Genomic DNA, 17,021 nt, shown 5'->3' with positions numbered 1-17,021 from the left:
GACCAATACCTTGTCAATCAAGACATTTTTGGTAAGGCAAACTCATACTGTGGGCACCGCACTCATGACAAAGACAAAATATCAACTAATATTTATATATTGCATTTATCCATTATTTTGACGTGACAATCTATACATAATAAGAATAAATGTTAATAGGTCAATTAAGCTTTAAGGAATACGAAACTAACGAAGGAACGATACATGACACCTTGTGAGGAATAGAGTATGCTCTTTACAAGACCCTCCAAGACCAATGAATAAGGATTTTTTCTCTCTATCTTCTTCATTCATACCTTCACTTACAAAAGCCCTTCTTCCTCCCTCCAATTCTAATCACCTACGACTCTCTACCTATGGAATGAACCATAATGAACATCGTAATCTTAATCTGGTATCAACAAAAACTAAATTAAATATCTTTTTTTTATTATAAAAATACATAGAACTATCCATGTCCATCCCAACCTTTAAATTAAATGTAAATTTTACATAATATACAACAAGTTTTTATATTGTTATACCCCCACCCTAACATGACACATGGCAAGTTGTTGGATAGCTTGCAAATGGCCCTTCGTTAGGAGTGGTCTACATATAAACCGTCGCAAAGAATCATCTGCATCAACCATTCATATGAGGCGGTCTGCAAGCGGCCCTCTATTAATCCCCATTTAGTTAACCTAAAAATAGTCCACTTCATACCCCGTTGGGACCATTAAGGCATAACAACATCATACAACCCCAATGATGAGAATATCAGAGTAAAACCACACAATACACTCTATAGTTACAATTGACCTGTAATGACCCTATCATATGACCAACACACAATATTATAAGATACTGTATTGTCAACTACATGACATTATAGGACAAATGATAACCCTTTATATAAACATGAGTGCACGAGAGACTAATGATCATCTCCTTCTACCTTGAAAACCTACACAACAATCCTAGCTTTCTTCTCCCTTTTTTTACTTTTAGCTCTCCGGTTATGACCGATAAACCAATACTTCTTTTCACTATTCTCACCTCATTATTGACCACTTATATCGACAAATTTTTTAATTTAAAATATTAAAAGTCTTAAAAAATTTAAAATTCATGAATTCAACCGTTTTAAAATTGGATTTAGATTAGTTAAATTATTTTTAGTATTTAATTTAATTCCAGTTCAGTTTCAAAACCGATATCAACCAAACCGAGCGCGCTACTCTAACATTTTCGTCCACTAAATATCAGCCACGTGGAAAGAAAAACTTTTGACCCAACTCAATACTCTCACTGTTCAACACGTGTCTTCCCTTTAGATACCCCAGATGCCTTGATTAGTCCTTCCCCCTGTCAAAATTTCAAAGTCTTTCTTTTCTTTTTTCTTTATTTTTTCACATTAAAAGAAAAAAAAAAACCCTCCCTCCTTGCTTCTTCTCTCTTTGTTTGTAATTTTGGTTTCTTAGAAGATTCAGCTGCAAAAAAATAGAAAATAAATTACAGGTAAATTATATATATTTTTGGGTTTTTTCCCCTTAAAATTTATGTTTCTGTTTTTGGGCTTAGTACTTTCTTGTTTGGTTGGTGGGAAAGTATCAAATAGAAAAAGAAATTTTTTTTTCCCTCTATTGGATTTTTCTCTTTTGTTTTGCTTTGGGTTTGGGTTTGTGATCTCTAATCTTAACTTAAGCTAAAAAAAATAAAAGAAAAAAATTGAGAACTTCAGTAATTAGTAATATTCTGGAAATTCTGTGTGTGTGTGTGTGTGTGTTTTTATTCAGTTCTTAGTTATTATCAGGAAGCAAGCAGAGTAATTAGGCTTATTATTTGGCTAAAATGGATCATAATTTTACTTAAAATCATGTCTTATTTAGCATTAAAAAAAGGATTAAAGTAATGGGTTTTTCTTGTTAGTTTAATTTCTTTCCTTTTCTTTTTATAAATTAAATTTGCAATTGCTTTGTTTTAATTAGGTTACTTCATGCATGTCCATTGCATGGGTTATTTTAAGAGTTTGGATGGATAATTTGTTGTTAATTTAATTTAATTATCATTTATGCCTGCAAGTTGGAATAAACTAGTGAATTTCAAGTAGTTGGTTACATGATTTATTTTAAATTTCAATTTTAATCATTTCTGAAAATGATTTTTTTTTTTTTACATTGAATTGAAAATTGTATCTTAATTGCTGTTTTTCTTTGGTTTCTCAAATTGAAATTGCTTTTGAATTTGGCATTTTTGATATACTTGCATAAGCTCAAGCATGAACCTTTGCATTATACAGAATCAGATGAGTATCATATATGAGTAAATTCATTTCTTATAACTATGTACACACATAGATATATAATCATAACTTTATACCCATACCCATGTCCGAATATGTGTCATAAATCTGAGTATTTTAGGATCTATTAACGTAAAGATTTATCTTTGGACTTTGGGATGCTTACCTTTTGGTATCATTGAGAAGCAATACTTCTTTGTCATGGTGGCGAAACTGGAAAAGAGATGCAATTATGGTGTTTTTCACCAGAGTTGTATGTTATAGAATCTTGAAAATGGTGGTTTGAAGAATATTTATGTTAGCAATGCTACACTTATATGGTATCTGCTTGATGTGTACTTTGTTCTCTCGATTTGTGACAGCGTGGGGTATTTCAGGATAAAACGAGGGCAAAGGGATCTTTTGGGAAATTACCATGGACCGATCTGAGCAAACTGAACAACAGCAGCAGCAGCAACAGTCTGTGATGGGAGTTGTAGCCGGTACTGGACCAATGGGTTATTCTACTGGTCCTTATCAAGCTGCTCCTGTGGCTGCTTCCGGCACTCCAGCAACGGCAGTCCCTTCACCAACTCAGCCTCCGGCTACTTTCTCTGGTTCTCCGCACCAACTTGCCTACCAACAAGCTCAACAATTCCACCACCAACAGCAACAGCAACAACACCAACAGCTTCAAATGTTTTGGGCCAACCAAATGCAAGAAATTGAGCATGCATCGGACTTCAAGAACCACAGTCTCCCGCTCGCACGGATCAAAAAGATAATGAAAGCAGACGAAGATGTGCGAATGATATCGGCGGAAGCTCCTGTTATTTTCGCGAAAGCTTGTGAAATCTTTGTCTTGGAACTGACCTTACGATCTTGGATCCATACAGAAGAGAACAAAAGGAGGACGTTACAAAAGAACGACATCGCAGCTGCCATTTCACGGACAGATGTCTTTGATTTCTTAGTTGATATTATCCCGAGGGACGAGTTAAAAGAAGAGGGACTCGGGGTCACCAAGGCCACCATTCCTTTCGTTGGTTCGCCGACCGATATGCCATACTATTATGTCCCACAACATCCGGTGGGGCACGCAGGGATGACAATGGGAAAGCCAGTTGATCAAGCTGCATTGTATCCCGGCCAACAGCCTCGACCGCCTGTGGCTTTCGTTCCATGGCCCCATGGTCAGCCACAGCCACCGCAGCCGCAGCAATCTGAGCAGCAGCAAAGTGATTCTTGATTGAGAAGGGATGAGCCCCAAGACATGGTAATGTTGACACTTCTAATGGTTGGAAATTGAATTTAGCACTGGTTTGTTTGTAGTTAGGTTGACGTTGTAGGTTTATGGAGGATCTGGACTCCGAGTTTAGGCTTTTTATGAATGATAGGAGATCTCGAAGTAGCTATGTTTATGTTTTTAATGGAGGAGCGATTAGTTGGAAAAGCTTCATTCCGAGCTAATCGTGGATTCTGCAACTAAAGCTGAATACATTTCTCTGTTAAATTCAAATATGTTTATTGTTCGTATTAAATATTAGTATCTAAATTCGAATTAAATAACATTACGGGTTAGATACTTGAATTTGTTGTAGAAGTAATACTGACTTGGATAATAGAAAATCAAAGGTTAATATCTTCATTTGCAAGCAAATTGAAAATGTATATCATACTCCTAATACATAAGTTTCTGTACTTTTATTTTTAATAATTCAGTCCCTTTACTTTTTATCTTAAACCTCAACCCCATCCCAACTCCTTTTCATCTTAGGTCCAGTGGGCCCTTCTTCCCCTAAAACTTCCTTTGGCAAGCTTTTCATAAATTTCTCAATTCCAGGCAACAATTTCCCCACTTTCTTAATCTCATCACCCAAATCATAGCTCACCTTTGGCCCCCATTCCCTGCAATAATTCAACCATGGTGGTTCAACAACACTGTTCCCCAAATACTCCCCGGCAACTAACTCAAATCCCACCCCGGTATCCATTAAAATCTTGCTCTTAGCAGTATCGTTACGGATCCCAATTGTTCCTTTTCCTTGCAAAACCAGCCCCGGTTTCGAATACATAGCATGCCCGTGCAATGATGAATACGTGCACGGCTTGTTTACGCCGTTGAATTCCAGCTCTGACACGGTCACCCATGAGCCTCCACTGTGAGCTGAGAAATACACACTTTGTAATTCGCCGGTGAAGTTGCTGATTCTCAAAGTTAGGTGTTCCCAATCGCCGACATGTTCTCCGATCTTTCCTAACGGTATGTTGATGAATACCGCTTTGGCTTTGGCTCCGCCGTTGAAAGGGTAAAAAACCCATATCTGAATATCTGTATATGTTGCACCCAACATGGGTTTTACGTGTAAATAAACTTGGGTTTCCTTTAAATCTCCTTTTTTCACTTTCTCTTTTGATGGTTTGTCGATGGGGAGATCTAGCCAATAGTTTCCATCGTTTGAACCACCTAGGGGAAGGTTCGAACCGGTTGGTTCGATCGGGACTGGATTTGACTCATCCCCTTTTGTGTATAGTAATCCGCCATTGATGAAAAACCAGTTGACTGATGATGGAAGATAGGTTTCCTTAGGGTGGAAGTAAATCAATGGCGAATAAGCTTGAAACAATGTTTCAATTTGTTGTATGTTAGGCATTGAAGAAAGATAATTAGGTTTCTTGTTTCTCAAGCAAGCTAAAGGGGTATGTGAAAGGGATGGATTATTAGGATTTTGAGCTATAAATGAGCCTACACAGACAGCCATTTGTTGAGGTCCTCGATTCATCGGCATTATAGTGAAATAGTTAAGCTCATTTGCATTGCTTTCCTTCCCAAGTCCCCAAATCCATGTTTGATTCTCAATTTCGTCGGTGAAATCAGATCGAGCACAACGGATTTTATCAATAGGTGGCTTGTGTTCAGTGTTGGTAACAACGTGACCTAATGCATGATATCCTTCAGGAGCAATTGGTAACCAAATGTACCCATTGGTGTCTTGCTTCATACCTAACGATTCACTGGTCCAGATTAGGCTGTAATCGACTGGTCGTATTAGCAAATCTTGATTGTCGGTGTCATCTTTTGCAACAAGAACTGACCCTGAAAGCAACCGGTTGTTCGACTGCCCATAGCTAGCTAGCATGTGAAATCCATCTGGTATCAATGACGGTTCGAAAAAAGTAGCACCGAGATCATCTGGTCCGCCTTGGTAGGTCACCCACACTTTTGTAAAAGTCGATATTTGACATACTTGTAGTCCACCAAGATCAATAATTCCCTTTGCAAACCCTTCACCTACAAATTTAAATAGCAATTACCATGCAATGCTACAGTTATATAAGAATACGCAACTCGTGATTTAAATCTTCGGGTTAGTAACGTTGTTGTTAAAGATGAAAATAGAGAGGTACGTACCTGGTGGCCATGTTGGTAATGGAGATGGAAGCTTGAAGACTGTTTCGATTGGCAAAGCTTTCTTTCTTTTGCGGTGAAGAGTAAGACAATTCCCCATACTTACCATGTTTAATATCAAAAGGTCACATACATACATACATATATATATATATATATATATATATAAAGGTATTTATATATACATATAATTAAGTATATTGATGATCTATGGGAAAAAATTAAAAACTATAGGAATATATGATAACACTTAGGGATAGGGCAGCCAATGCATGTGACGTGCAAGGAACCCTATTTGTAATTGACAAGCTTTTAGATGTTGTTCAACCTCTCTTCTACGCCAACTTCCCCACTTTTTGTTTGGGTAAATTATATTAGTAATCACCCCATTATAGTTTTTTTTTTAAAGTCACTCAATTAAGAAAAGTCACAAAACGGTCACTTAACGATTAATAAATTTCTTTTTTTTTATCACTCAACTATCTAAGATTTTTGTGTGTTTCCAATTCTATGTTAGCTAGCTGGTGATCAAAAGAATAAATTGAATAGACAAATGACTATTTTGTAACTTTTCATAATTAGGTGACCAAAAAAGAAAAAAATCATAGATGGGTGACCTCTACTGTAATTTACCCTTTTTGTTTTTCGGGATAAATATCAAAACTATATATGAACTTCTTTTCAATGTCCAATTTGATCATAAACTTTGATTTGGAGCAATTATACACATGAAATTCTGATTATGATTAAATAATATACACGAAACTTTGATTTAGTTCAATTGTACACATTTATGCTACATTTGGTAGGAGTATTATTTATTCATCGTGTTTTAGTATATGAGTAGCAATAAACTAATTTCAATTGGTAATTTTTAGTCATTTCACGTGACTTGTTTTGGGAAAAGAGAATGTTTTTTTTTATACTTATTTTGAAGAAGTCTTATTTCTTCTAAGAGTTTTTCCTCATCTTTCTAGTTTCAAGCTTAAGTTTGTACTAATTATTCTTTATATTATGTCTAACTATATATTGTAATACATATGTAATAAATAAGTTTTTTCCTTGTGTTATTATTACACTAGTAACCAAACGAGGCATTGAAGAAATAAATTCTTCAATTTATTTTATATTTGATAAATATAATATAATTTGTCTATGCAATATGTAAATGTAAAATGGTGCTAAATTGGTAATTGTGTTAGTAATTTGTGAAAATTGAATCAAATCAGAAATTTATATATTAAATTTCACAAAATCAAAATATATGTATAACATTGCACGTTTGACCAAAGTTCATGTGTAATTTTGAGATTTATCCCTTTTTTTTTCTTTGAATTTAAATTTAGTTTGTAATGCGACTGACTAAACCACAAGTGAAGTGATAAAAGGATTTAATGCAAGTTTTCAGTAAACAACAATCTAGGATTAGGGTGAGTTCAGTTCGGTTTGATCAGATTTTTTAAAACCATCTATTATAATTTGGTTCATTTGATAAAGTTTCAATTGTTTTTCGTGTTTCTAAAAATAAGCAATAACTCATATATTGTATTTTCTGAAAAATATTTTTATATTCAATTTTTAAGTTATTATTATTATTTTAAATATAAAATATTTATTTTTACATTATAAAATAATTTAATTATAAATTCAATAAAAAGAAGAATTTGATTGAATTTGTTTTATTAACAGTCTAAAACCCTAATTTGAGCCTATTTTTAATTTCTCGATTTTTTTCCCAACCCTAACTTAAGATTGAATTCCTAGATAACCCCTCCCTTATAATTTTGCTCTTTTTCACTGCAATTTTTATTAATTAAATATTTATTTTATTTTCGTGAATAATGTTTGACATAAATAAAAATAACAAACTATTCTAAAAGTTGTTCTTTTTACAATTGTAAATACCACAAAAGTGATTTTTGGGTGGAATTAAATTGAATATTTTATGATAGTAAAATGTAATTTAATCATTTTAATTGTTTATGTCTTTATAATTTTTAAATGGTTAAATCAATTTTTAATCATTTTAAGGTCTAAATATAATTTTACCATTACTAAATTAAAATTTTATAAATTATAAAATGCTTAAATTGAAAATTTACCATTTTAAGAAGAGCCATCACCTTGGGTCTCTTAACGGCTTCGCCACCGACTACATATAACAATTATTAAGTACATAATTACAATAAACTTAATTAACAAAATGTAAAATGGGTGTTTAAATTATTGATTTTGATTGCTTTGGTAGATTTTGCTTGTATTTGAAAGTTTAGCTCAAACATTATACCAAAATATACTTTCCTTTTTCTTGTTTAACCCAAATAGAAATGCAAAACTCTCAAAATAAAATTAGGACAAAGTATAAGAATAGTCACTTTTGTTTACCTCATGTTACATTTTAGTAACTTATTTTGAAAATGTTATGTTTTAGTCACTTACGTTATTGCGTTGTAATATTTTAGTCACTGGGTCGTTAATTTCTGTTAACGGTGTAACGGTAAACTGATATGGCACGTTAAATCATCATTTCAAATAAAAATTTTAGATTAATTTATACAATCGGTCTCCATATTTTTTTCGTTTTGTGCAATTTATTTTTTATTTTATTTTCTTTTAGCTTTCCTTTATTTTTCATTCTCTTCTACTTTTCCCTCTGTTTTCCTCCATTCTCTATTTCTTTTAATGTTGTCTTTTTATATTTTTTATTTGTTAAAACTAGTCCCTATACTTTTATATTTTTGAACAATTTAATTTTTTCGAGTGAGGCGAGTTTGTGGACTAGTTTTAACAAATGGAAAACATAGAAAAACTACATTAAAATAAATGGAGAAGGGAGGAAACCATGGAGAAGCAGAAGAAAATGGAAAAAAAAAAAGAAAGTTAAAAGAACACAAAAGAAAAAAATTAAATTGCTCAAAATGAAAAAATAAAGGGACCAATTGTAGAATTTAACCTAATTTTTTTGTTTGAAATGATGATTTAACATGCCACGTCAGTTTACCGCTATACTGTTAATGAGAACTAACGGCTCAGTGACAAAAATGTTACACTACGGTAATGTAAGTGACTAAAACGTAACATTTCAAACATAAGTGACTAAAATATAACCTGAGATAAATAAAAGTGACTATTTTAATAGTTTATCCCTAAAATTAATTTTCTTGATTTATAAGCAAAATGTGGGCGAAAGGGACAATTACCAAACAACAACTAATGAAAATTTTATGCATTCACGTTCATGGATAGCATTTGGGCAAAATTTTCCTTTTATCATAATTGAACCAAACTGTTTTTTGAAAATTATCTCACAATTCAATCATGGACGTCTTTATTCAATACTTTGCAAGTGATAGTTTGGATTCGATTATTTGGGTTATTAGGTGCGCTATAAGAAAGAAGTATTTTATGGGGCTGTATAGCCCAAAATTTGCCCGGGTTTAAACCCATTTCCATACCCCAAAATATAACCCAAATAACCAACACTCAATTAACCCAACAGAAGCCCAAACCCCATTTTACAAAACCCACTTTCACCTAAACACACCAACCCAAAACAAGACCCAATTACCCATTTAACCCATCTTCAAGCCCAAACTAAACCTACCCAAGCCCAATCCCAATCCCGAAACCCTAGTCCCCACTCAGCCTCTGCCTAGCCTCCCCACTTGCACTGACAGCCGCAACCACCCCTGGCATCACCTGCTCCACCAGTCACCTCCACCGGCCATACCCTGCAAAAACAAAGCAAACAAGCAAAACAGAAAAAAGAAATGGCGAAAGTAATGATAGACAAGGACTTGTACAATGGCTATAAAAGCTGATTTAAAAAGCTTTGTAAAGGGTTCGGCATTTTTAATACAAAAAACTATAGAAACTAGCAATTTCTCCAGCAATACCAGATCAGATCTAATATAGAGAAAAATCAATACCAGATCAGATCTAATATAGAGAAAAATAGTAAGCAGTGAGCAGATTCAATCTAAGGTAGCCAACATCTTTTCTTTTTCATATGCGCATCCATACATACGTATATACATAAAGATTTCATTTTTTATTTTTGATTATACGCGTATATATATTTAAAAAAAATAAAGAATATATAAAATAAAAAAAGAACTAAAAAAATAAATAAATAAAAAAAGAAGAAATTTTTTTTACCTTTTCCGGCCATCGTGCACGGTGGCCAGTGCCGGCGACAGATGGCAGTCCGATGGTCGGACCGGTGACCGGCCCATGGCCGGAAATCTCTTTTCTCTCCCCCCTCTCTTTTTTTTTTCTTTCCCCAATTTCAAATGAATTTTTTAAAAAAATTTTAACTTTTATAGGGACCAAAACGGTGCGTTTTGGTTCCTTCCCATTTTAACATAAAACGACGCCGTTTCTTATCAGGGCCTACCCGAGATCCGACCCGAAACCGCCTAGGATCCGCGTGTTTTTGTGCGGAAGGGCTATTTGCGCCTTTGGCCCTTCCTCTTTTTCGTTATTTTACAATTAAGTCTTTTTTAGTTTTAATTTTGTCCCGAAGATTATGCTTGGATTCCAATCAAGTCCCTCGTGATGCTGCGCGTTTTAGAGGAGTGGTTAATTGTCCGATCTGGTCCCTCTTATTTGTTTGCGCGTGCAATTTAGTACTTTTTCCTTTTATTTCTTTCAAATTCGCCCCATACTTTCTTTTTCAATTTCGATTTAATCCTTTTTTAATTGTTTAGCTATTTTGCTATTAAAGTAGTTAATTTTATTATTTTTGCTATTATTTATATTACTATTTCCTATTATTGTTGTTATTATTATTATTATGATGATGTAATAATGTATACTTTTTATGTACGTATATGTATATACATGTTTATATATGGTGTTACTTTATTATGTTATTTTAACATCTTTATTATACTTGCTTCTTATATTTTAATATCATTATTATCATGACTGCTATATATCAAGATATAAATTTTTTATGTATATGTTTTAATATATTTATGTATATACTTATGTAGCATTATTGCTAGTTGTTTTTATTCCTAATATTTATGTATTATGTAAAGATTTTAATAATATATTATATATATATCTATATATTTTTCGTATTTATTATATATATATGTTTTCAATATTGTATTTTATATATATTATTAATGTATATATTTTAATATTATTAGTTATACATCTTTTATACTATTTTATGTATATTTCTAACATCGTTATTATTTTTATATCTATGTATGTATTTATATAGCCTATGAATAATTTTTTTTATATTATTATCATTTCTAATATGTATATTATATATATTTTATATATTATGTATGTGTTTTAATGTTATTAGTTACATATACTTCTTATACTATTCCATGTATGTTTTTTTATATCATCTTATGTACGTATACAAGTACTATGTTATGTATATATATAATATAAATTTTAATACCATATTATGTACGTATTATTATTATATCTATTTTTATCCTGTTATATTTATTGTTAATACTAGTACATACATTTTATTATATGAGTATACATATACTTTTATATATAGTATTATTTTCATACATCATTATATTTATTATTATACCTATTATTTTCACTATTATCACTTATTATTTTATTTTAATATTATTAAGTACTTATTTTTCATATATGTTATATACACACATTTTTCAATATTATTTTTATATATATATTAATATTATGTATATATTTTAACATTACTAGTTATATATTTTTACTATTTTATGTATATACTTCAAACACTATATATAGTATATTTCTAACACCATTACTATTATATATATATATATATATATATATATTTTTTTTACGTATATACTCTTAATATCATTATTATGTATAGATATTCATTGTTTTTATTTCGTGTTTGATGCTATTATTACGTTTAAGATATCGCATGCATTATTATTGTTTTTTATATTATGGTCATTTTTATTATCATGTTTAATATTTGCTTCGATGTATTTCCAATGCGGTTCTTACCCATTGTAACACCCCTCGCCCGTATCCCTCGCCGGAACAGGGTTCGAGGTGTTGCCCGACTTAAACTCAGTCAATCACACAAAAACAGTACCGAAAAATTTCAATCAATTTAAAACTTTTCTTTTCACATGCAATCTGTCCCATATATGGGCTTACGAGGCCCAAAACATCACTAGCCAACACCTTTGGCTAAATTATAATATCACATACTCAACATTAAAACCTTATACATGCCATAGACTAGAAATACTAGGATTTACTTACACCAATAGCGTGAGCTCGACAGTGTGATAATATCTCCGGCGAACTCTAACCCGAGTAGGTAACCGAAGTCAACAATCTATAAAACAGAGGAATGTAACAACGGAGTAAGCTTTCATAAGCTTAGTAAGTCTTAAGCAATGCAAACAAATAAACGCAATTATACTTCGATTATTCAATTTCTTAAGTGGCCATATTCTAGGTATATTGCCCTCTGGCCGAATACACACAAACACATAATGCACGTTCAGCATTCTTATCACACTTAATTTGAATTCGTATAACATAATTAAATCGAATACTTTCACATACTTTCACACTCTGACCCGGTGTATCATGATCATAGATATAGTTATAACATTTATTCACATATGTATCACAATGCACGCTTATGATTCATTGCAGATAAAACTCACATATGAGTACATAATGCGTACCTGGCCTACTTAACGTACTGAATGTATTCATTTGTCAACCTAACACGAGGTACCTTAGTCATGGACTTTTCTCAAATCACCGGCATTTTGCCTGTTAGGCTCGAGGCCCGATATCAGTTTACCGGCATTATAGCCTGCTAGGCTCGAAGGCCCAAATAGTATCTCACCGGCATTATAGTTTGCTAAGCTCAAAGGCCCGAATAATCAAGTCAAGAAGTTCCATATAACATATTCATATCAATTAAGTACTAACATCATTCGAACGTATATAATTATACATCTCAAACACTTTTCTTTCATCTCATTTTCACACTTAGCATTTGATAGCTTATGCATAACATTTCACTCACGTTCATTTCAAACTTATCATTCGATTATAAAAGCATATTGCATTTTTACCAACATGTTATACTTGCCATTAGGCCATATAAGCATGATACAATACACTATCATTTCATCTTTAACATTCGGCTAAACCCTTATCTTACAAGGAACACCGAATTCACATAACATATCATTTCACCGGCATTACGCCTGCTAGACACGAAGGTCGAATACACATCACCGCACGAAGCTCGCTAGGCACGAAGGCTTAATATAATACCAAGACTAGGCTCGCAGGATTTATCCCGGATATAATACCAGCACGAAGCCTGCGGGATTTAACCCGAATACACATCAAATATCATGCATATTTAATCATATATTAATGCATCTCATTCAACATATCACATTCGTAGTCATTTGCAACATTCGGGTATAAGCTCCATATGAACACCATCGTTTACATTTCAGTTCAAAAGTCATTCATAAATATCACATATCCATTTCACCGTTTAAACTTAACCCATAGTGACCATTCGACTATAAGTCATATACATAAATTATTTATCGCACAACTTAATTCAAGTAGAACCAAAAGGTCACAATTCATCTAATATATACATATTGCTCACTGATTCACACATAACCTTTCAAATTAGCAATTATAAGATGGTTCCGCACATAGTCCATCATTATCGATAATTTACGATGGTTTTACCCTTACTCACATATATGTCATAGGCATTTTTACCTATGCTTCACAATTCACATTCATGATTCAATTCCAATCGATTTAACATGCATAAGTACATATCACATACCTTAATAATTTACTTTACGGAACGAATCCACATATCGTATTAGCCCATAGTCTTATAGCACCACACTTTTAATAGTTTACCTCATCGAAGTTCACATTTAATCACTTTAGTGCCAAGCCATATTCGGCTACCACAAAGGAGTAATAATAATAATTTTATACACATCATGGTTTCCTTTAGGTATTTAATAATCACAAATCGTGATATCTCCACCAGCACATATACGGCATGTTTATTCATTGTAACACTCATTTAGTGCATCAAATTTCCAAATCCAATTCAACTTAAGCATAATAGCCATAATCGCTTATAGCCTTAAATCATTACATATTCGCACATTAACTAAATAAAATTTGCATTCCTTTTCCATATTAATTTAACTCTTGGGCATATAAAAAGGAATCAAGCTTAAACACTTAAGAACTTACCTTGAATGTTGCCGAACGATTACAACGGCTATTCGATTACTTTCTCTTTTCCCTTATCCGAATTTTGCCCTTCTAAGCTCTTGAGCTTAAATTCAAAGATTTTAAACTAGTTATTATTCGACTATTCGAGCATCACTTTCAAAATATAATATATACATATATATATTCGACTTTCACACCTACTGATCATAGTAAGCTTATAAGAAATCAATAAGCAACTCATTAACAAATTTTTGTCAATGTTTACCACATAATCATAATTTCACTGCAAGCTGTCTTCCTGAGCAACAGTCACTAAATCATTTATAACTGGAGCTACGAAACTCCAAATCAAGTGAAGTTAATTTTCTCTGAAGATAGGCTCATATATCTTTCGCCCATAAAATTTTCAGAATTTTTGGTTTGGGCAATCAATACCAGATTTTTCTTAAAGTTTCCCCTGTTTCACTGTTTGACTAATCTGACCACTCCTCACTACGAATCAAATTTCTCATTGTACAGAATTCAAAATATTTTCTCGTTTATTTCATTTGAAACTAGACTCATTAAGGAGTCTAAGAATATAAATTTCATCTTATGAACATTTTTGTACAATTTATAATGATTTTATAAAGATAGAACAGAGGATATAGAAGTCATTCTGACCCTATCCCACATCACTTCAAATATCTCATTATCGAAAATTCTTTTGCTTACACGGTTTGTTTTATAAGAAACTAGACTCATTAATATTTAATTATATAATTTATTCAGCTTCTAAATCATCTCCCACAATTTATGGTGATTTTCTAAAATCACGTTACTGCTGCTGTCCCAAACAGATTTATTACCAAATCACTCTTTCACACATACCTTGCATGCATGTTATTTAAACATGCATATCACCAATCAATCATCACATATCTATAATTTTACTTAAGCATAATCTTCATTTCATCATTTTAAAGCACAACATGTTAGCCGATTTTTCCCTTAGCATCTAAGGCACATGCATGCTCATTTGCTTGGCTCAACTTCACCTATCTTCCATTTTTCATCAAAAGGACATGAAACAACAACCATTTCCTTCATTTTAATTCATGACCGAATGCTCACAACACAACCAAAAATCAAAATATGCTTCATGAGTTAGGGTAGAATCAAGAAGAACTCATGAACATCAAGATAGAAGCAAACTACCATGAACTTACCTTGGATTTTTCTTCCCAAGTGACCTAACATTCAAGAGCTCTTTTCCTCTCCTTTCTCTTCTATTTTCAGCTTTCATGAACAAGAATGGACAAAAATCTTCCTTTTCTTCCTTTTTGTTATTCTATTATTAAACATTTTATGACACAAAATAACATATATTATTTGTGCCATACTTATGCCATAACTTCAATAAAAAATTTGCACATGTTGTCTACCATTAACACCATGGCCGCCACTACACATAAAATGGGGAGTTTGACATGCAAATCCTCCTATTTTGCACTACTATTTATTAGGCCACTACATATTAGCCTATATCATTTTCAAAAATTTTCAAATAGGTCCTATTTCATAATTTCACTCACAAATGGTAGAATCAAAGCACGAGATTTTCACACATGCACTTTCACATGAAATAAACACATAATATAACATTGATTATTTTTGGGACTCGGTTTTGTGATCCCGAAACCACTTTCCGACTAGGGCCAAATTAGGGCTGTCACACCCATTCTATATTAGTTTGCTTATCTTATTATATTATTAGCATATCATTATTTATATTTTTATTTTTATTTTTTATTGTAAATATTTTTTTATTGTTATCTTTATCCTAGTATTCTTATATTATATGTTAACATTTGTCACTCATCATATCATCGTTTGTACCATTTATTTTCTTATGATTTTTTTATTTATTTATTTTAAAAATATTTGATTCATTTTATTAATTTCAATAAATAAGGCAACGTGCCGATTTAACATTAAGTCATTGAATTCATCGCTATGTTGGGTGAATATCATCAGCTCGTGTTAAATAGGAACGTCCTTCTCAAAAGAGATCGAAATTATAAAAAATTCTCGTGTTTTAGTCGGATTACGGTTAAAATTTAAATCGAACTCGTATTTTTGAGGATTAAGACAACGTGTATTTTACAATATACCAATTTTGGGCGTCCCGAGGGTGCTAATACCTTCCTCGCGTGTAACCGACTCCCGAACCCTACTTTACTCTGATTTTCACGTAGACCCAAATTTGGCCTTCATTTTTGTTCAAGAATAAATTTTCTTTTAAAAAAAGATGATTTATTAGGTGTCCGATCACACCTAGAAAAAAGATCTGTGGCGACTCCCTTTTTTTAATAAAACCGAAAGTCGGTTTTTGAATTGCTAATAAGTTACCTCAATTATCGAAACCAGGAATTTTTTTTTTGTCGCTACAGGGCTATAGGGGAGACGTTGTTTTTAAATAATGGATACATTGAAGTTTCTTTGTTGTTAGGACTAGTTTTGCAATGCTTTTGAAAATTATTTTTGGAAAGTGTTGTGGAAAAATACTCTTGAGAAGTGCTTTTGAAAAGTTTGGTTTAAAATTTAAGTGTTTAGCATTACTGTCAAAAGGTACTTTTGAGAAATAAAATGTCCATTTTAGACATGTTACTATCAAGTAACAAATATGCATTTAAATAATATGTAAATTAGTTAATATTATTATATTTTAGTAAGAATATAGAAAAATTTATTATATAACTTGTTGTTAATATTTTAATATATGAAATATCAATTTTAAATATTCTTAAGCAATAAATATTAATTATTTATAAAATTTAATTAGAATATATAAACTATATTTTAAATATTTAAATATAACCATTAAATATTTGTAATTAGTATTTAAAAAATTAATTAATTAATGATAACTAACGGCTCAGTGACAAAAATATTATAACACAATAACGTAAGTGACTAAAACGTAACATTTCAAATATAAATGACTAAAATGTAACTTAAGACAAATAAAAGTGACTATTTTAATAATTTACCCTTAAATTTAATTTTCTTGATTTATAAGCAAAATGTCAGCGAAAGGGACAAGTACCAAACAACAGCTAATGA

General features: G+C 31.8%; 2 protein-coding genes across 3 annotated transcripts; one reads left to right on the top strand and one right to left on the bottom strand.

Annotated features, from left to right (window-relative positions):
* Positions 1–1,323: 1,323 nt before the first annotated feature.
* On the top strand, positions 1,324–3,804 carry LOC108453160 (nuclear transcription factor Y subunit C-2-like). 2 transcript variants are annotated; one of them, XM_017751106.2, is made up of 2 exons: positions 1,324–1,500; positions 2,662–3,804. In XM_017751106.2, the coding sequence occupies exon 2, from the start codon at positions 2,700–2,702 to the stop codon at positions 3,510–3,512; it is 813 nt and encodes a 270-aa protein (XP_017606595.1). In that variant the 5' UTR covers positions 1,324–1,500; positions 2,662–2,699; the 3' UTR covers positions 3,513–3,804. The 2 variants fall into 2 exon arrangements, with proteins under 2 accessions (XP_017606595.1, XP_017606593.1); XM_017751104.2 differs by having other exon boundaries at positions 2,647–3,804.
* Positions 3,805–3,882: 78 nt separating this feature from the next.
* LOC108453159 (hypothetical protein At1g04090-like) lies at positions 3,883–5,834 on the bottom strand. Its single transcript, XM_017751103.2, has 2 exons — positions 5,676–5,834; positions 3,883–5,555 (listed from the first exon to the last, which is right to left on the bottom strand). The coding sequence occupies exons 1-2, from the start codon at positions 5,809–5,811 to the stop codon at positions 4,003–4,005; spliced, it is 1,689 nt and encodes a 562-aa protein (XP_017606592.2). The 5' UTR covers positions 5,812–5,834; the 3' UTR covers positions 3,883–4,002.
* Positions 5,835–17,021: the final 11,187 nt, after the last annotated feature.

Source organism: Gossypium arboreum, chromosome 11 (assembly GCF_025698485.1).
Source record: "Gossypium arboreum isolate Shixiya-1 chromosome 11, ASM2569848v2, whole genome shotgun sequence".
Taxonomy (NCBI): Eukaryota; Viridiplantae; Streptophyta; class Magnoliopsida; order Malvales; family Malvaceae; genus Gossypium; species Gossypium arboreum.
Note: the sequence above shows the minus strand (reverse complement) of the source record. Positions and strands in the feature narration are given on the sequence as shown.

Bases quoted from the DNA above. Each gene is read 5' to 3' on its own strand.
- LOC108453160 (XM_017751106.2), top strand. From the start codon at position 2,700: ATGGACCGATCTGAGCAAACTGAACAACAGCAGCAGCAGCAACAGTCT.
- LOC108453159 (XM_017751103.2), bottom strand. From the start codon at position 5,811: ATGTATGTATGTGACCTTTTGATATTAAACATGGTAAGTATGGGGAAT. The intron at 5,556-5,675 runs GTACGTACCTCT...TTAAATTTGTAG, and splicing joins ATTACCAACATGGCCACCAG to GTGAAGGGTTTGCAAAGGGA.